Source organism: Anser brachyrhynchus (genome assembly GCF_964034855.1).
Source record: "Anser brachyrhynchus genome assembly, chromosome: 2".
Lineage (NCBI taxonomy): Eukaryota > Metazoa > Chordata > Aves > Anseriformes > Anatidae > Anser > Anser brachyrhynchus.
In genome coordinates this window covers 37,551,364-37,572,122 of record NC_137695.1, presented here as the reverse complement: position 1 = coordinate 37,572,122, position 20,759 = coordinate 37,551,364, and the positions used below count along the sequence as shown (strand labels likewise).

Below are 20,759 nucleotides of genomic sequence, written 5' to 3'. Positions count from 1 at the left end.
CTGCACCTATCTCTGTACAGTGATGTCTTTTGTATTTTTATTTTTAATTGACATTAAGGGGAATTAAAACTTCACTCATCGTTTCTCCTGGGCTCTTATTTTGCTGACAAGGGGGAGCACAGCAGAGCACTGCTAGAAATTATCCTCTTATTTTGGTTGCCATATGTCACTTCACTTGGCATTTTCTGATGTTCTTGATTCCGACAGAGCTGCATCCAGAAACCATGTAATGTGAGCTATGGTGTGTATTGGAACTGAGATGTTCTCTTTTATTTTAGGTCTTACGGAAAACTGCGATGCACTTCGTACTGCTACATTGACTCTACACAGTGCCGATACTTCACATGAGGGGAGCAGAGGTGGGCAGCATCCCACATGTCACGGGGTGCTAGGTGCTACGCTATCATCTATCCAGGAAGGACTGGAACAAGGAGAAAAAAAAAAAAAAGAAGAAGAAGAAAAAAACCCACCTCTGTGTGAAAAACAAACAGATGTCATGCTGCTGATGGCCATTTTGAGAAGTTTGTCTTTTTTTTTTTTGTTTGTTTTCGTTTTAAGTCAGATCGGGAAAAAATAGGACCACTGCATCCTGTCTTAATAGAGAAATGTCAAACAGTGTTTGCCAGTAAGACTTTTGGGTGGCTGTGTGTGAGAACTTGCTCTATCACAAATGCTACTGGAAACTGAATGTCACTAACCAGGAATATCATGTAACAAGACAACATTACCTCGACTTAGCACTGTTCAGCCTAAGTTCTTCAGGGTTTTTGTTTTTCAACCTTCTCCGCATAAACACAAAGTGTATCTTGGACACGGTGTTTATAGAGACTTTCTCTTTTATTACAATGTGAACTTCCTAAGTGTTGTATCTACGTGAGTGATGATGACTTCAGCGGCATTAAGGTTAGCTGCACGCCTTTGTGGATTGAAGAGCAGGGGTCTTTCAGTTAAGTGCTTTAAAGATCAGCAGATGGGGCAAAAACCCTCCAGGCAAAGAAATTGGGCTGCGTCTATCTGCACGCATCCACAGAAAGGCGAGCTGTCTCACAGGGTCTGAACCTGCAGACCACAAAGGCCGGAGTGGCCAAACAAAGGGTGACACAGGACGAGCCTATTTCCTTTTTTCACCTTCGCCGAGCCGGCTGTGTTCTGCGTGAGCCCGAAGGGACTGGGGCAGTGCTGGTTGCCCTCCTGAAACCTCAACACAGCCACGTATGTGTGGCCTTCACTCTGGTTTCTGTGCTGGAAGATCTTGTCATTCTCCTCCCCTTGTCCAGCTGACCTTCGTCCTTCTGTGCCAGCTGTGCCCCATCCTCTCTCCCTGTGTGCCGACCCCCCTCGACCGCTCTCGGTTCCTGCCATCGTGTCTGGAGTACCCCAGTGTGCCTCCTCACTTTTGTATCTCTGTGAAACAAATCCTGGCCTAGAGTGTTTGTGGGTGCTCATTCATGCTGTATAATGTACATATATATTTGTTTTTCACAGGTTCAGTCAACTCTGTTAGCTCTGATAGGAGTCAGGGTAATTATATATTTATTTATTAGCAAGCATTAAAGAGTAACTTTTACATATTAAATACGTTATGTGCAAAAGAGTTCATAACAGAAGAAAATGGTGCAGAGATGTGTGGAATTCAGGACTAAGAGCCTCAAATCAAGGTGTTATTTTCATACAGGCCACTCTTTTCTGCTTTGCCTTAAATGCTGCACTTGAATGTTTGAAATGCGTGAGTTGTTTGTAACAATGACAGCTGCACTTACACAGTTACTTCTGTAAAGGTTAAATAAAGGTGGATGTTACTTTGTGATGACAACGCATTAAAGTAACCCAGAAATACGTACAACTTTTACCACCTGTATAGGAGATTGTAACTCTGCATGTCCAACGTGATACTGGAAATCATCAATTAAATGAAAAATAAACAAAATTAGTGTACTCTGTGGCTATTGCTTACCTGGGCTGCTTGTGCTGCTGTGAAGCTGAGCCACCAACATTTGTAGCCCAGTTCGCTAGTTCACAACACTTCTTGTGGCTTTTTAAAATTTAATCAGAGGTCTTAATAAAAGGCCAAGGAACCAATGGGGCAAGGAACATGGCATAAGCTCTGGAAGTTCATGCACCAGAAGAGCTGCCTTTTAGTCTCCTGCCCTGCTGCAAGCCATGGGTTTCAGCAGCACCACACCATCCCGGTGGGATCTGTCACCTTCTCCAAGGAGTTTATCTCTACTTCCAGCACCCAAAAGGCTGGAATCCTGGAGAAATTTTAAGTCCAGCTTTAAGTCCTGCTGTTTTTAAAAGCTCCTACCTGCAAAAGAGGTTGTAAAGCAGAGCACATCAAGGGCAGGAAACATAAAAAGGAGTTGCGATAACTTATGTAGGATTGTCATGTGTTTCACGTGTCCAGGAAGGTGTGCATCAGAAAACATTTATAAAGTGTGGATTTTAAATGGACTTTATGAATACAGCACAAACAGTTCAGCATCTTAACAAAAAAAAAGGAATACAAGACATTAGGCAAAAAAATTAAAGGACATGGAACAAGGTTCTTACTACAAATAATGCCTTGTTCCCCTCAGATGATAGAACATTAAAAAACACATCTGGGAAGGTGTTAAGTATCTGTGACATAAAAGACTGTAAAAAAAACTTTCCTCCTTTTCCAGATGTACCTGCTTTATTGTTACTTGGGATTCTTCAGCTGGACGGTGCCTGGTCTGCTCTGAGTTATCTTCCCTCCTTGTCTGAGTTTCTTAATGCGTTACGCCAAACATAGTTCAAAAGTTAATTGAGGTATTTCAGTTCCTTGGCCTTTTGTAGCAGCGAATGCCTGTGGGAAGGTTTTCTAATCATTAGTATGGAGCTGTAGGTGAATACAGAAAGAGTACGAGCTTGCATTGTGCCCTGTATTAAATGTATACTAAAAAGCCAGCTTGCATTTAGTATGTGATTAAATATATGTAGTTACCTACTGCATGTATTAACAGCTCATGTCAATAAATCATGCCACCTTAATTCTGGCATTTCCTTACTTTCATTTATTTCCTCTTGTGTTTTGCAACTGTATTTTTTTAATATAATTGCCCAGTTTAAGATGCTGGGGAGGAAAAAGAGCAGTATTAGCTTCCAATTGGGCTTGTGCAGCTTCTGAGATCTGCCAGACCTCACCTAAAGGGGAAAAAGGAGCAAAGCCCTCCTTTGGGTGTGCTGCATGGGGCATGGGGGGCACGTGGTGGGGACAGACCTGCATCAGCCCGGCAGAGCAAAGGCTGCAGCCAGAAGGGGAGCTGGGCCAAATTGCATTAGAGGAGCATAGTCCTGCTGGAAATCGCATTAGTGCCTGCTTCCCTCTCTCCTGAAACCCAAATCTTGGAGCTGGAAAAGCACGGAGTTACAGCCCCATCCTTCCAGTGCCCTTAATTCTCCCTGACAGCTTCCTGCGTGTCTGATGGAGGATCCCGTTTGGATGTGTGCATGTCAGGCAGTGTGCCGTGGGCAAACACAACCTTCTTCTTCTCAAGAAAACGGGGTTTAAAGAGATGTCTGTTGCCACAGCCTTCCCACCCAGTACTGAACGAGGAGCCCTCCGTGTTCCCCCTTTGTTGGAGGCACAGAAAGTGTCAAATGTGTGGTGGAGCAAGGAGGGAACAACCATGTAGGGGAACCCGCCAGCCCTGGCGCTTTATGGCAATAGTATTTCTTTTGTAAACTTCCCTCGGCTTAGCTGGCAGCTCCCACACCTACCTGGTGCTACTGCTCTGAGGGCCAGGGTGTGCCTGGAAAGCTAACGCTGAGGGCTGCTTGGATTTTGAGCTGTTTCTGAGTTTAAAGGGAAGGGTGACCAATTTGGGGGTAAGAAACGGAATAGTTCAGGGGATGAGAGCTGTGTATATTATGGGCCAAAAAGCACAGGGAAGTTGATTGTGAAATACAATAAAAAGACGGATTTAAGCTGCGATACCCCAGTGTGTTTGGATAAAGGATATAAACCACCCTGTGGCCACAGTGGCGAGTTGATATTTCACTGCTGTTTGCCCAGAGAGCAGTTTCAAACCCCAGCAGTAACCACAGAGCAGCGGCCTGGGACCTCTGGGGTGAACCCAAGGTCGGTGCCGGGGCTTTCTGAGCAGGACAACATCTGGTGTGAAATGCTGTGGGATTACAGCGGCTAAATAAAGCCAGGGAGCTGTACCTGTTGCTGCCTGGGGACGAGCAGGCTCTGCTTTAAGCTGCCTGGACGAACTAAAGGTGTCTGGTCGCCCTGCCGGAGAAACCTAGCATAAGGAGCAGTCAGCAGCAAGCCCAGCAGTGGTGGCTGGCCCTGCCTCATGACAGGCCAATTGCTTTGCCTAACTCTGTGGCCCAGCAGCCTGTTGCGGCCTCATCAGACTCCTGAGGCACTAAAGGAAGAAGGTGCCATGCGGTGAGTGCCACAGAGAAGAAACTTTGGGTAAATGTTAAAATACCCCGCATTTTGCAACCGTACCGTGTCGAATCAGAACCCCTGAGCACCCAGCTGTGGGGCGGCAGCCCAGAGAGGCCGAGGGGCCCTGGGCACAGAGAAAAGAGGCAAAGCCTCCCCCCATTCACAAACCCATCCCGTTTTAGAGCCAGGCTGAAGGCTTGGTGGAGTAAAGCACACAGATTCCCACGGAAAAGGTCAGCCCGTCCCAGGTGGCAAGAGGCTGTCAGCAATTTATCAGCGGCGGGGTTTCTGCAGTGCCAGCGTGGGTGACACAAAGTGGCTCCGGTTTTAGTCCTTGCCTCGCACATCCGTGGCCAGGTTTCACAGCGGGGCGGTCTGTTTTGCTTAGCACATCGATACATGAGGGCTGGAGGCTTCATAATTTCTGTCATATAAAGGGGCCGATGCGTGGCTTCGGCATTTCGGAGTGGAAGGAATTCCCACTGCCTACGGCTCAACTGGACGTGGGCGCTGAGGCTGAAGGACAGACGCCTGACACCTCTGATTTATGGTGATGATCAGCTCTGTATGACATTTATTTAGGGATATAAACCATGGCAGGTCTCCAGACATGCTCTTGGTTTCACCAAACTTTGAAGCCCCCAGCAAAAGCCCTTTAACGCAGGCCTGTGCTGGTGTGTGGCACTGGAAGGACATCGCAGCCACGTTTCCTCCAAACAAATGGTTATTTTTGAAAACTGTGTTCGTGCAGGAACATCCTGCTTGGGCATGTCTCTAAGTGTCTGTATCAGAAAGCTTGACTCTTCTCATAGCTGAAAGCAGTGCTCCTTTTGAGATGCTCTGTGCACAAAGGAATACGAACGTGGACAGAGGAACGACCCCCGTCCTGAGAACAACTCCAAACTCAGCAGTTGCTCAGGGAATATAAGAAAATGACTTGATTGCCTGATGATAATAGAGGCTGAAGAAATTGTAAATTAATATTTAATTACTTTGTCTGGGCAAAACTAGCCCCGACACCGTGGCGTAAATTAAAGGTGAGAGAATACGAATCCTTATAACACTGGGCAGGACATTTATTGAATTGGGTTGAAGAAAATCAACAGTGAAATGTCCCTGCAGGAGTCAGCGGGCGATCGGGAAGCTCAGGGTTCCCCTGGGAAGGGGACAACTCCTTAAGGCCAAGTGCCTGCCCCTCGCTGGCACCGTGATGGGCACAGGGCAGGATTTACAGACAGCCACGACACCCCGTCATGTACACAAAGCATTTTGTTGTGGCTTTTGGGAAACGTGCCTGCCACCCGACGTGCAGGACGATGTGCAGGACGTGGTGTGCCAGCCAGCGCTGAACACCTGAGCGCACGGCTCAAGTGTCAGGCCGCGGGGACGTGAGTGGTGCCAACCGGCACAGGCAGCACGGCACGGGCCTTCCTCGCGCCCGCGGGAAGGAGGCCGGGTACCAGCTGCCAGGCAAGAAAGCGAGTGGAAAACCGTGACCTATAGGAAACTATGTGAGGCACGTCTGGTCTCTGGAGACTACAGATGAGCTGACAACACCAGCACTGGAAACAGATGCTAAATTAATTGGAGATTATTTAGGAGGAAAGCCATAGCTGGAGAAGGAGCCTTGGTATAAGGACAAATTGATGCAAACGGGGTTTTTAAGTCTCAGGCCTGCTTGGTTTTGAGAAAAGTGACCCAGCCTCTTTGTGGCATAGCTGCAGGAACTTGCAGAGGCCACATGAAAGCAGTGAAGTTCATGCTCACAGGCTGCTGGGTGGTACCGGGGTCTGTTGGGGGCCCTGGCAGGGAAGCAGCAGTTTCCAGACTGCCAGCTCTGGAAGGAGACGGACACTACCTGCAGCTCCTCCCGCTGCAGGCAGAACTCTGACATTAATGGTGACTCCCTGCTCCAGCAGTGGGTAAATAGCAAAAAGATCCTAAAGAAATACTACTGAACCTTGCAACAAGAACAGCCGCAAAGTAACAGAGGCTGGTAGAAGGTGAAGGTTAGGGGACTGCAAGAACACGACAAAACTTGGAAAAGCCTTTTTCGCTAATTTGGTGTCGGGTTGAGCCTGCACTGCCGTCTAAACTCCTTCACCCTCGCCACGATGTCAGCTACCCACCAGCTCAGCACCAACAAATGAGACATGTGGAGAGATGCGGAGTGTGGGGCTCCTGCCAGAGCCCTCACTGAAGCTCTGGCATCGGTCTTCAACAGCTTCTCAAGATGACCATGGAGCTTTCAAAGACTTCAGATACTCCTGAAGAGACTGGAGTGTAGGCAGAAGGACATATAGTACATGTAATTATTAAATATGAATTCTTCTGACAGTGCCAGGCTGGCTTTTGTAACTACAGCCTTCAGCTATTTGCATTGGCCAAGGAACCACAACTTTATTGCAGATGCAGCTTTTATTCTTGTAATCAAAACAGGCTCCATGTGTTAACATTCTTCATACAAAGATACATACAGGTAGTTTCTATGAACCAGAAACATACTGTTTTTGACTGTTCACACAGTACCTAGAACAGATGCAGTCCTGAAGAGCACTTTAGGCCCTCTGTTGTAATAAAAAAACAAAATCCATGCAAGGAGAAAATGAGATTTTAAAACATGCTTATTTAAAATAAGTTTATTATCATGAAATAATATAAAAGTCTGTCAAAGGTCTTAACAATACTCTGAAAGAAAAAACAGACAGATGCTGTGTGATCTGAGAAATGATGCAGACTGGAAACTCCAAAGTACTTCAACACTGAGCTACTTACGACAGCATGATTTGTGCAATGCTTACATTGGAGGAGGTGAGTTTGGGGGCATGAAAAAGCCCTTACAATTAAATTTAAAGGGTGATGCAATATACCTTCTCTTCTTCTTACAATGTATTCATCTAAGTAAGGCTAACTGTAAGCTCAGCTTGACATTAATAAAATGAATGCCCAAAACTGGATTGAAAAGTGAAAGAAAATAGGAATGGAAACCACAGAAGCAAGCTGCTTTGGTTTTCAGTTTAGTCACCATATCCTGGAATGCAATTTACTTGTTCAGTTTCAAGTAGACAAATATCACAAACTGTCAAGGTAACATTAAATAAAGGAATCAAAGAATAAATTTTGGACTCCTGAATGCTGCAAAAATAAAGTAAACAAACATGAAACTTCCTTCTTTCCTGATTTCTGTTTAACACTTTTTTTTTTTTAATTAAAAAAAAGAAAAGCTCGTTAGCACATGGGGGTAGTACTGGAGGTGGGTGGTATACTATACCAAGAAAGGGATATTTAAAAATGCCAGTCAAGGGCCACATTTTCAGGAAACAGATGCCAGTGCAACAGAGTGTGTGTTTAAGTGAAACATCTGCCTATGCTCTAACTTCAAAGCAAGTGCTGAAATCCTTGTGTGAACTGTGAGTAGCTTTATGGCCTTACTCTGAGCCAGTGAGTGTGCTCTGATACTACCTCTGCTCATGGGTGATTTTCTATTATTTGGAGAATGCAGAACATCAGAGTTTGCAGGGTTTGTTCACCAAGGGGCTACACAAGGTAGCAAAAAGGCATGAATTCAGTTTTCAGACATCCTTCCTCCCTTCTTTTTGTTTTCAATACTACGCATACAAGAGAAGTAAGCCCATTTAAAATATAAAGTGTGTTCATTCGTAAGAGTTAGAACTACCAATTCTGAAGTGTCCCGATTTAAATCTCATCAGTGAAATTAAAAGTGGTATGGTTTTCCTGGCAGAATGTGTCAAACAAGAGCAAAGCTTCGAAGACAAAGCAGCACATTCTCCACCTGACTGTGTTTGGTTGCCTGCCACTGAATTCAGATCTGCTTTTCAAAGCTTGTATTTTTATGACTTACAAAACCTCCTGCTTCACACTTTTATAGAGGTTCTTCAGCTGGACAGCAACACATCTGGCATCAAAGAAACCGATGAACAGAAGGAAAGGGTGGGGAACAGGTGGAAAGAGGGAAAGACAGGTAGATAGGAATGTGCTAATGATCTTTTTCTGATGTCTTAAAGGCATTTCAGGGTCCTCTAAAGCTTTTCACAAAAGCTGAATTGATAATAAAAAGAAAGGGTTAGAGGGTCCAGCATATGCATGTCAATAACACTGGTTTCTATAGTGGTCTATGTCCCTTTGTCAAAGCACACTGCAAACAACTGGAGCACATTTTGGGCACACTTTTTATATGGCCAGCCAAGCAAGTGACAATATGCAAACTACGAAACATTTTTAAAGCAAACAACTGTAACCTAAATCATGATGATGCTTTACAAAAAGTTCGTAAATGAAGGTATATGGCCCTTAACTGTAAGTGCATTGTTGAAGGGAGACCCATATTACGACAGCATCAAGACAGGATGTTTCAATGACTCCTGAACACTAAAGCACTTGAGTGTCCAGGTCATACTCTACCATTGTAATGTCACAGAACTTCACTATGCAACTGAGTATGGTGTCTTAAAATAGCAGAGGGGGCTCCAGAACATCGTTTGTTTTACAAAGAAATACAAAATAAATAAAATAAATAGAAGCCTCACATTGCTACGCAGAACTCTGCTGAAATTATTTGGGAGCTCTGCTCTAATGCCAATAGCACTACGTTACAAAGATGTGTGTGTGATCTCTATTAAAATCTGCTGACAGCCATTATTCAGCACTAGATAGCACTTTGATCAGATTGCTTTGGGATTTACCATGTCTCAGCAAGGACATGCACTGGATAGACTTTGTCCATGTCATATGCTGTACAGAGTTCTATACCCTGCCATACTAATTTCACAAAAACACTCTTACTCCCCTAGGGTAAGGCTGTGATTACTCTTATTTTGCCATGGCTAAGTAAAATCCCTGAGAATATGCAACTGTTGGACATCGAAGGAAACAGCCGAAAGCATTTCTAAAGGAAAGGGATGCAAAAACTTCAGACCAGTGCAGTTTAAGAAAATAAAGCAGTTCACATCAAGTATAAAGAGCAAGGGTGCTGTTTATCTGAGAGTCACATGGACCGAGATCAGTATGCAGATCGGTTTATAACCTCAGCCATTAAAGGAAAATAACAAACATACTCCCCCACAAACAATGAACCAAACAAATCAAACAAAACCCACCCACCTCTTTCCCAATTCTGAATTTGAAGGCCAGAAGTTAGTTGTATGTCCTTTACAATCATCAAAAGCAAGAAGAACCTTCTGTGCTTGCCAAACTGACATCATAAGAAGTTAATTGCCTAGCAGTGTTACTTGTTTATGCTTGGTAAACTGGTCTATCGCATCCCTAGAGGTATAACTTGGAGTTCAGCTCTGCAACATGCTGCATGGGTTCCTTTCTCAGTGGTGGCAGGACTGGAAAGATAGCATCTGTAAGTCTTCAAAGTGCTCAACATCCTGCAAGAACAGTGCGTGGTGAAGTACAGGATTTGAAGGCAAGGTGACCTTGCTCAGTTCCATCTCTACAAGTCCCTTATCAAGCAACAAGGACTCAGGGGTCTCCTGAAGCCACTGAGAACGTTCTCAAGCACCAATTCCACAGTTCAGAAAGACCAGCTTTACACAGCAGAGCAATATGAGAAAGCCTGCTCTCAGGCATGGTGCCACATCGGTTAGAGAACATGCAATGTGGACTACTATCTGCTTGTTAGAGGAAAGAAGAACTGTAGAAGTTAGTAATTGCTGAAGCTAGTGGCCCAATGAAGCCGTTAAGTTCTTTGCTTAAGAAATAAAGCTTCTTTACTTTTTGCATCAAACACTGGGTTTGATGCGCTACTAACAAACTAGTGGTTCTCCTGCTAGTTAAAAAAAAATAAAAAATAAAACCAAAAATCTTCCAAGCCCTTAAGTGCTAGATTTATTTTCCTACTACTGGAAAAGCTTACAGCAAAAACATGATCTTGCAATTCATTTCTGAGAAAAGAGTGATCTCTTCCTGCTGTCCCCATATGCCAACTGATTCTGTGGCAATGTGGTCTCTATTGCTTTCTCAGAGCACTCAGCTAAGACCTATTATAGCAAAGTTTCCCTCATAACAGCTGAAAACCCTGAGGAAACCACATGGGGGGGAGAGCTGGTTGTTTGCTGTAGCTGTGGGTATTTTTTTCTTTTTTTTTTTCCTTTTTTTTAAATTTTTTTTGCATTCATGCTTACAAGAAGCAAACAGCCAAATTCCAAAGGCTCTCTGCTTCATTTTTAGCACTGCAAGTAGAGAAATAACTGAATGGAGCTTTGGTCATAAGTTCTTACTTTATATGCTAACATAAATATACACTACTTAAATTAAGAAAACTCCAAAAATTAAAAACCCTACATCCTTTTGATTCTTCCTTGGTGCATGTAGCAACTACAGATAGGCACAACTCAGAGAAGATGACAGGAAGAAGAAAGTGACACTGTTTAAATACCTAATTACAGTCCTACTATCTTGCTTTATGCACCTAGTGTGACGTTTGGTCTTCAAGCATCATATGCTTTTCTTAAAGCTTCCAATGCTGGGCTCCTTAGAAAGGATCAGGTACAAAGTACAAAACATGCAGAGAGGCTCCCATCTCAGAACAACGCAGGGCAGCAGGCCTGCAGTACATTGATTTTAGAATTAATTTTTTAGCCTAGCAAAAGCTAGTATTTCTCCTGTGAGTACGGCAACAATGAAAGTTCTCCTGTATTTATGAAGATATTACTAAGTTTAAGTACCTCATTAACACAATCTTATCTCCTCTACGTGGGCTAAACTCATCTCTTTGGACAAAGCTATCCAAATCCCTATGTCATTACTGAGAGACCCACTTACGCCTTGTACTGGCAGTAAATAATTCACAGACAGTGTTCTAGTCTTCAACGCAAGTAGGAATTTTGTCCGTAACCATATCACTAACTAAAAGGACTTCTTTATTATTTCTAATAACAGCAGTGCTAAGGAGCACATTTTTTTAAAAATTGATATTAGCAGAAGGAGAAAACCACCAAATCGTACTTTCTTAATTTCAAGCCACTTCTGCATAATTTCAGGTTTTAAGGTTTGTAATTCACCCGATGTGTAATGGCTCAGTGACACATTCTAGCTTCCCCTCGGCGTCACTACTTCATGTCCACTTCCATGAAGTCCTGCCTATAACGGCAGCCTAAGAGGGACTTTAATGAAATCTGCTTTTTAAACTGCTAGCTGCACTCAATTTAAAAGCAAATATTATATTTGTATGAATTTAATTTAAAAAAACCTAAGCCCAAAATATAGAAAAAACACAAAACTTTAATAAACCAGGGTGATAGACATGATTTTCAATTGCTTGTGTAAAGCACTACTGAAACTAGCTGGGCTCTGCCACTCTGTGCCAGCTAAGGCTCTGGCTCACCAGCCACAGCACCGGGACACGGGGGGCAGAGGGAGCAATGGTGGTACCAGTGCAGAAGAAATGTCACCTCGTGCTTATAGCCTTCCTTCCACTCGTCATGCGTACACGTCTCCTTCCTGCACTACGATAAATGGTGCAGCAGGCTGCCCTGAACCACAGCTCGAGCACTATGGGCAGGAGCATCCTCTTGCTGTGGAGGGCACTAGGGGAAATTTCCTGTACATTTGGCCCACTGGCAGGAGCTGAAAGGAATAAAACTCAGCACATATTGGTAGCTGGGAGGGAACGCAATGCCCAGTTTCAAAGGCTGGTTCCTGGTGCAAGCTCTTGATCACCAGCCGTGTGTGCTTGTGATGAAGATCGCCTCTATTTGTGGAGGCTAAAAAAAAAAAAAAAGCTTCAACCCAAATTAAGGGAAACTCGCAGCATACACAATGAACTGGCATTTAACTGCCCTTCTCTTTGCTACCAGGGTAAGAGTAATGCTCACTACAGTGAGCAGCACAGGGCACGGGAGAATCTGAGCCAGCAGCGCCTGCTCAGGCTCCGTGTTGACATCATGACTGATCTGCTGCATGCGGGGCTCCCATGTAAAGTGAGGGAGCAAAGGGCAAATTCTGCTCTGCTACTTTGAAGAGGTGAGGGGAACAGGGGGTGAGGCAGGAGAGGAAAGAGTCAATAACATTCATCACAGACATAGTTACGACCCAAAGAGAAACAGTACCTCTGCATTTAAACACAAAATGTGCACATCAAAAAAACAAAAATCATACATACCTTTCCCCCAAAACACTCACACCCTTCCCACCTGAAAAGCTACAATGAACAGAAACGATGTTAAAAAAATCTTTGTTAACAGACACAGTCCCTGAAGGTTTAAGATGTTGGCTTGCTGTAGTCATACCACCTCATCCGACTCCAAACCATGTACTTCATAGAGAGTGTCCAAGATATTTAGCTGCTTTTCCATGGCTGGTAAGTAAATGTTGAGGTCCCTCTGCATTCCTTTGTAAAATGTTTCCTCCTGAGGATCATAGTCCTCTACGGACAGAGCTGCTACAAAGTCTTCATATGTTGGAGCCGCCCTTAGAGCTAACTGGGAGAGGAAGCAAAGATTTTAAGCTGAAGGTCTACACAGAGATTAAGACATCTTCAGAGGTGCCTGATTTTTAGGAAGTGTCAGTATATCATATTTTGTACAAATAAAGAGTAAATATTAGAAATTAAATACAAAACCCAAATGAATTCTAGATTGTTAGGGGAGCTCCCAGGCCAGTGTCCCACACTTCTGCACTGAAGCCCCATGCTCAAAATGCTCTTCAGGAAACTGCCCCCCTCAACATTCCTGCTTCTACCTGTCAGTCTCTGTTTAATCAATTGGCTGAGGCTTTCGTTTTCCCTTTTATAGTTTCAGTAACAGTTTCCAGCGACAGACACACGGGGGAGCTGCTAGGTTGGACAAAAAATAAAGCATCTCCTCTAGTCTGTAAATTCTACTTCAACTCCCTGACTCAACCTCCATCAGCTCTTCCTGAATGCTAATGCCCCAAAGAGAGATCAGTCCTCGAACTAGCAACCTCAAAATCTCAGTTCTTTCAAGAGCCCCTGCAAGACTGCAAAACACATAATGAAAACAATACACATGCAAAAAGTAATCCTTCTGGTTTGGCTCCAGAAAACAAGCTCCACCCTGAAAGCTCAATACTAAACATAGTGATAGCTACAATCCTCACCCTGAGGATAAGATCTGACAAAGGAACCTACCAATTTTAATGCTTCTAATTTTAATACCATTTGTTAACTAAAACCAACAGAAGATCAGAGTAACAAGACCCCCAGCTCTACCAGTAACTAAGATGAGCACTTACCGCAAAGACGCCACGGACAACCCAACCATGGTGCTGCCGTAACGTCTTTCCATAAGCATTGTCTTAAAGAAAAGGGAAAAAAATAGAAACATGCATGGAGTTTGCATTTGCATCACCATATTATTACTGTCTGATGCACATAATTGCCCTTCCTGAGCACCAAAGTTATAACTGAAAGGAAGGAGAAAAGGATTGCCAGATAAGAGATTTCTGCAGTGGGGTCTCAGCTCTGCTGTCATTCTCCTACAAGTCATCCATGTCAAGTAAGTGTTCAAGTAGATACAAAGGAAAATTTATTTTTTATTTGATTAGCTGTGCTTCACGACTAACTTTTTTCTACTTTCTAGTCCTCAGTTCAGTACAAGCCTGAAAAAATGTTATATGGGGTGAAAACGCTCTGCAAGCAGATGGCTAGCCAGCCTCAGTCTGGATGGCTAGCTCAGACATTGAACAAGAACCTTCACTTTACATCTGAGAGTCAACTTTTAACCCCTCAGAACAGAAAGCACAGGGCCTGTATTTAAAAAAAAACAAACACCACAAACTCCATTCTTCTCTTACGAGTGCCCAAGTGTAGCGTTTGATGAAGGTCCTTGTTATGTTCCTAGACAGCGCCACTTTCATACAGAAAGCTTGCTATATAAAAAACTAACACCTTTGAGTCTCATTTTCTCCAGTCTTAGCACTGTCATTGTTTCATATCCTTGGCTTTCAGCTGAATTTTTAAATATCAGACGGTGTGTTATAGTTTCCCTGAGCTGAAGCAAGAAAATCTGTTTTGCTGTGTTTGGATATTTGCTCAGAAAACTGCAGATGGTTATTCTTGAAGAGTGCATAAAGTCAGTAAAAGCCAGGCACAATTTTTACTGTAATGTGAAGTACTTCCCCCATCTACCAGTCTAATGACTGGGGAAGGCGTCTTTTTCTTTACATTAAGATAGAGAATGTATGAGAAAGGTATTCAGTAATAAAAAAAAAGAAATACGGAGGAAAGAAGGTATTTAGTAGCGAATAGGATTGACAAGTCTATTCTCTGCCTTAATAGACAATATAAGGGACATTAAAAACATCAGAAGTTGCAAAGTTTGGATTATTATAACATAAGATTGCATGCACACAGAAAGGGTCTTACTCAGGAAGAACCAAGTCTATGACAGTTCTGTATTTTGCACTGTACTTGCTGTGGTCACTAACCTGACTCAGTAAGTGACAAAAATTGTGTATTTGGAAAAAAGTATTTTTCTGTTGTGATCATCCTTCTAACTGACATAGACAAGTCACAACCATACTGACAAGGAGGTGATTTTAAAGAGTGCTGGCCAATCTCACAAGGAACTGAAGAAATAAAATATCAGCTGTAAATTTGGGAATGCTCTCACTGCACACCAGTGGAGAAAACGGAATGAGACAAAATACTTCTTTCCCCTGAAGATATGACTGTCTCCCCTGATAGAAGTATGACAATTAAGTGAATCTTTATCTGGCATCAAGTCAACATCAACCAGTTATTTAATCTGCCCAAAGACTATTATTTTCAAAAAAAACCCTAAAACTTTCAAAAAAAAAGTTGTGTCTTGGAGATTACGTGCATCATTAATCACTGGAGAAAAGAAAACACATGTTCTAAACAAAAAGGAAAGTAGCCAAGTATGAAAAATCACATGAAGAATAAAGCAACCAGCACTTACTCAGAGCTGTTTGGATATTCTTTTCTCCATTCTTCACTTCTGTCAAAAATCCTTTCAAGAACTTCAAACCTCTGCCAGGATGAGCCCACAAAATAAAGAGAAACCATGTTTATAACAAAGTAAATCCCCACGTTTTACAGTACTGCTTTAACTTCAATATACAGTCAACCTCTTATTTCCATATCTCAGAGGGATATCCTGGAGCCAACCTAGCTTAATCTCCACTGCTTATGACACTCAGAATTAAGAAGCCATTTTCCATCTGAACAAAGATATGCAGCCACGTTCTCCAGCCTCTTTGCCAGCCGAAAGAAAAAACACTTTGCTAAAACAATTGTGCTGAAGCCTGAAATTATCTGCCTGATGTACTGGCCCAGCAGGAACAGTCATTCCCTGTAACTTGTTCTTTTCTTTTATAGGAAAAAGGGTTGTCTGCAACCACTCTTTTAGGCCTTTTGGTAAAGTTGCAGTGACATGACTACAGACAATACAGTGACCTTGAACCTAGTAAATTTGGACTGATGGAGCCTGTGAAAGTAACTAGTTTGCTCCTGATATATAAGTTTACATTGCTGAAAGGTCCTTTGTTGCACTTTGATTGCTTATAGTTGAAACTGATATGAAGCTGTTACCTTTTCAGCCACAGGAGAGCCTCTGTAGCAGAGTTTCTAACTTGTGCTACACCTGCATTGACTTCATGGAGCACTATCTTCTGCAGGGTATCAAACTCTTCTTTGTTGGTTATAAATTTCTGGTTTATTTTCTGGAGGAAAAAAACAAGAGGAAAAGTTTTACAATTTTAAGATCAAACAGCATCCCGTCCCATAAACAGCACCAATTTATCACGATTCTTCCCTTCAAAAAGCTGTTACAACTCTCCCCCAGTCAGTTCCTCCCTCAGGCTCAGTACGTGCGATGCATCGAGCAGCTGACAGGCTCATGTCATGCATTCCCCATGGCTGTGCACTGGGAAATTGTGCACAGCCCCAGACACACCTGGCTAGCCTAGAGCGGGCACACAGCTCCAGAGAGATCACATTGCTGCTGGATCAACCTCACACCACAGCACTGCCTGGTTCTACCTGCACCAGGACTTAGCTGCTGTGAGCCCACCACACCGACATCATGCAATGCAAATAAAAGCGAATGGCTTAGTCAAGGATCTCGTTTTCTGTTTTGAATAGCATTCTTCCCTCTTACTATTTCTACAGTCTTTCAGTGGCCACTTCCAGCAAGATAAGCCAATTCCTGAGTGACTTTGCTCCAAACAAACCTGAACGTATACAGTGTTCCTTATCATACACACAGGAGATGTTCTGCTTTTTTTTTTTTTCTTGAAAAAAAAAAAAGCTACGAATAGTCTTACTACAAACACATCTTATCTCACAAATGCCACTTCAAACCTTTCCAGACTTGGAGCAAGAAGAGCTTTCAGGAGAACCTATCTACAGGATCTGCTCTGATCTGCAGCTACTGAAAAGCTGGTTCTTAATCAGCTAATTTGCTGCTACTTTGCTGAGGAAAAGTTTTTTTCCCCATTTGTCTTATAGTTTAAAGATAATATTGATACCACCACATCATGACTTATAATGCTTTCAGCTCAGAATCCAAGTCACATTCATTAGGTGTAACAGACTTTTTACTTGGCTGTCAATCAAGTATTTTCTAGGTTTGGGTGTGCATAACAGTTGGATTTATTAAACACAGCACGTACTTCAAGGACAGAATTAGTGACATTTCAGCATTCCGATCTGACAACAACGTTATCAAATATTAAAAAGCCTTCTAGTACTGACTCCCATGACAAAAATTCTTGAGGCCTGGTAGCAAAGATACATATTCCGTTCAAACAGTCAGTGTTCGAAATCAGCTGTTACCTTGATGTTACCTACAAAATCCATTTTAACAGGAGCAAAGACAGTTGGTCCCAGCTTGTCTAGGAAAAAAAGAGGCCATACTTTAAGATTAAGTCTTTTTCCAATCCTCATGTCTTAGCAACCATTTTATTTTACTGTCTAAACAATCCTTCTAACTGCTAGGAAAATACTAGAGGAACAACATAAACCTAAGAAGAAATAGAAAGAAGAAGAAATTAGAAAGAAGAAATAGAAGAAATAATAATTAAAAAAAAAAAGAAGAGTGACAATAGATGGTATAGCTGATAACATGCTGTCAGCTGTACTGGATGCGTAAGGCACTCCATGCAGTTCTGTTGAGGGGAAAAAATATTGTTCCGAATATACCCATATATTCCCAGACACATTATACATCAGTCCCATCTAAATGAGAGTGGATCCTCTATAAAGAGCAAGAATAAGAAACATCTAGTACCAGTCATGTTCATTCTGCTAATAGAAACTAATTCTAAGTAATTCATTACTAAGCAATGAATTCTCCAAACAAACCGCTTTTTTTTTTAGCTGGTGTCAGTCAAACGGACTCAGAGACACCCCAGCATGAAAAGGAGCTGCTTACCCAGAACCGGCACAATTGCGTAACATGACTCCAGAAACTCTTCAGTTGGTATGCCTTCCTCCTCCCTAAGTTCAATATCACTGAACCTGGTATCCAGGACAAGCAAGAGAGCTTGTTACTTTAATAATGCCTTTTCTGCAACTTCTAAAGACAAAAATTACATTTCATGCCCACCTCATTTGAACAGAGATAAAATTTATAGACATTGAACCATCAACATGGCTTTTGTTTCACTCATTTAAAGTAAATGACTGCAGAAAATGCGTATCTGCTGGCATGCAAGGCATGTAATTACAAACAAGGAAAAAGCCCTCCCACTCTTCTGTACAACTGATTCTACAAAGAATATCTTCTTCCATTTCTGTGCTGTCTGCATGCTTGTTAAATAATCTCAAACACAGCTTTGCAGACAGAACAGACTTGAAAATGAGTCAAAGGTTTAACGGTTTCATTATTTTTATATTGTAAATCTGCAATATGTACTACCTATTGCTCATGACGCTGAAGAAGGTAGGAAAGCCATTTTCATTTTCATCTTCCTCACACAGAGTCAATCCACTTAAAGAATTTGTTTCTGACTGCAGCAATGTGTGGGCACCAAAGCCTTCTATAGCTTGCAGCTTGTTCTTTCCATCTTCTTTAATGCCTTACGTTCATGGGAAACAGAAGAAAAAAAACCAGAAAGATAAAACAGCCGCACAACCCATATTGTTGTTACTGTTTCTCAAGATGTATTCAACTTGAAGGAAGGCGTTGGGATAGCTGGATCATGAAAATTTAATGACACCATACTTCTGCTGCTGTCAAATGCTAAAACAACATCCACACCAGTCCCCTCCCCACTACTTCTAGTAATCAGTCAGACCAATTGTGTGCAAGCCAGTAGCAGACATCTGTTTGAAGACGAGTGTAGTTCTCACCCAGTTGCAACTGCCCCAGTACCAATCAAGTGGCACAGCCCATTTCAGAAGCTAAAGAACAATGCAGACTGCTCAGATGGGTACTGCTATGACATGAAAGGTTGCTACATTCTCCCCAGTTTGTAAGAATCGTCTTAAAGTTTGCCAGAAAAAGATCCAGTTGCCTTTCCCTCTCTCCGGTCTATTTTATTTCTTCTTTCAGGTCAAGTGCTTCTGTTTCAAACAAACAGACTACACAAGCACCTCTAAAGGAAGACCTATGTAAGTCTTATATACCCAAAGAAAGGGCACATCCACACATGGCGAGACCTTCTGACCTCATGGAAAACTGCAGGTAATAGGTCAAGAAGCAAAGTGATATGCTCAGCAGCATCTGCAGTGCACAGGCCGTGGACCACAGCACATCTTACTGCCATACCACCAAAATAACATCCAGAATTTCTCAGGGACCCTGCCTCTCCAGAAAAGGAATACTTTCAAAAGCCATTGAGCATTTAGAGACCTGAAGTGGAATTGAACTTAGCCGAAGAGATCCAACTGCAACAAACTCTCTTCCTCTGAGCAAAGCCTGAAAGCAAGCTGTTTGTAGAACCACTAACTAAGCCTGGTGCTGGGTGAAAAGAACCATTTACGCCTGGTAGGAGGAATGAGACTTTAGCCATGCTCTGCAGGGAAAAAAGGAAACGTGAAAGAAGTTTTTAGGGAGAAAAAAACATCTTCCACACAGAATACTACGGAAGGCCCCTGCATTTAGGCTTAAAAAGAGTAGCTGCTTGACTGACGGCATATGGATGTTTTAGAATAACAGTGAGTCAGAGAAAGCTCCTGCTGAAGAACAACACATTCAACAGAAGGAGGAGACATAAAATTAAGTCTATACAAGAAACATTTAAAGTTCAGAAGCCTTTAACAATATAGCTACAATGGATGGAATTTTATATGGAATTGGTTCAAGTGTTTTACCAAAGTCACACACAACTCCAAGTTTCATACTACTGGTGAAGCAATGGAAGAAATAAGGTGCTCATATATATATATATATACTATACTCTCAATTGGAGGATGAAAAAAAGGTTTTATTTTCCATACAGATTTGCCAGAACAATCATTAGCAACTACAAGGTCAACGCCTCTGACAGAGGCGCATAAAGCTTCAATGCACCCTTCTGACAGTGCAGCCCTGCATAATAGGGGAGGTGCTGGTTTTCCCAGAGGAGGGCCTCTGGGAATTAAATGCTTGTCCACAGGCCAAGAGCAGCTGAACCTCTGCCACAGTGTATTGTTCTTCATGTCAATCAACATCAACAGGAGCCTGCACCTGTCCTAAAAAACTTTTAATTTCCTTCCCCATTCAGTCCTACGTTAGCTGTCAGCAAAGGCAGGAGCTATGCTGAGAAGACTTGACAACAGGCAGATATCAGACTAAACTACACTGACATTCCCTCTCCTGGGAAGCAAAGTATTAGTAGCACTCTCACAGGCAGCCTAAACCTCCCTCCACTTACGGAGCAATGATTCTGGATAAAAGGTGGTAAATATATATTTACCTGCCAGATTCTCTTCTATGTGATCCTCAACAGAAACATCGCTACACTCCTCACTTGTTTCCAGGTTTAAACACGCCAGACTTTTAATAAGGGTTTGTTCTTGCTGGTTAATTTCTGCTTTTACAGAGCCATTTTCACAGGGATTCAATTCCATCTGCCTGAAGAAAGCAAAGGAGTAACGGTTAGTACAAAACACTGCTTGGTAAGCTTCCTTCTGTGAAGGCACACAAACAGCAATACAGGAAAAACAGTTGCCAGAAATTACATGATGTCACAGGCTTCTCTGAGGAAAAATGACGTGTCTACAATAATAAAAGGAATTATTAACTGTCTGCGGCAAGTAGGATATACATTAATGATTCAACCTCAGCTTACAAAATATAGCGTATATTTTTAATAAAGATCACTGCCAAGAGACACAATCAAAAAAAGTTTAACTGATTACAAAAAAAGGAAATCACAGGCATACATTGTAGGTAAAACAACT

The 20,759-nt window shown here is 42.5% G+C and overlaps 2 protein-coding genes across 8 annotated transcripts in view; one reads left to right on the top strand and one right to left on the bottom strand.

Moving 5' to 3' along the window:
• COLQ (collagen like tail subunit of asymmetric acetylcholinesterase) overlaps positions 1–10,590 on the top strand; it is a 49,978-nt gene extending 39,388 nt beyond the window's left edge. For all 6 annotated transcript variants that reach the window (XR_013946429.1, XR_013946430.1, XR_013946431.1 and 3 more), the window contains one exon: positions 279–10,590. Coding sequence is in view for 3 of the 6 variants with exons in the window: in XM_080579665.1 (XP_080435791.1) it covers positions 279–348 (70 nt within the window). In the remaining 3 variants the exon portion in view is untranslated. The remainder of the gene's footprint in view (positions 1–278) is intronic.
• PLEKHA8 (pleckstrin homology domain containing A8) overlaps positions 6,823–20,759 on the bottom strand; it is a 27,061-nt gene continuing 13,124 nt past the window's right edge. For both annotated transcript variants that reach the window (XM_080579675.1, XM_080579676.1), the window contains exons 7-14: positions 20,273–20,430; positions 18,292–18,451; positions 17,806–17,891; positions 17,208–17,266; positions 15,963–16,093; positions 15,331–15,401; positions 13,643–13,704; positions 6,823–12,870 (exon numbers count right to left, since the gene is read on the bottom strand). In XM_080579675.1, the coding sequence (XP_080435801.1) occupies positions 12,673–12,870; positions 13,643–13,704; positions 15,331–15,401; positions 15,963–16,093; positions 17,208–17,266; positions 17,806–17,891; positions 18,292–18,451; positions 20,273–20,430 (925 nt within the window). In that variant the 3' untranslated portion in view covers positions 6,823–12,672. The remainder of the gene's footprint in view (positions 12,871–13,642; positions 13,705–15,330; positions 15,402–15,962; positions 16,094–17,207; positions 17,267–17,805; positions 17,892–18,291; positions 18,452–20,272; positions 20,431–20,759) is intronic.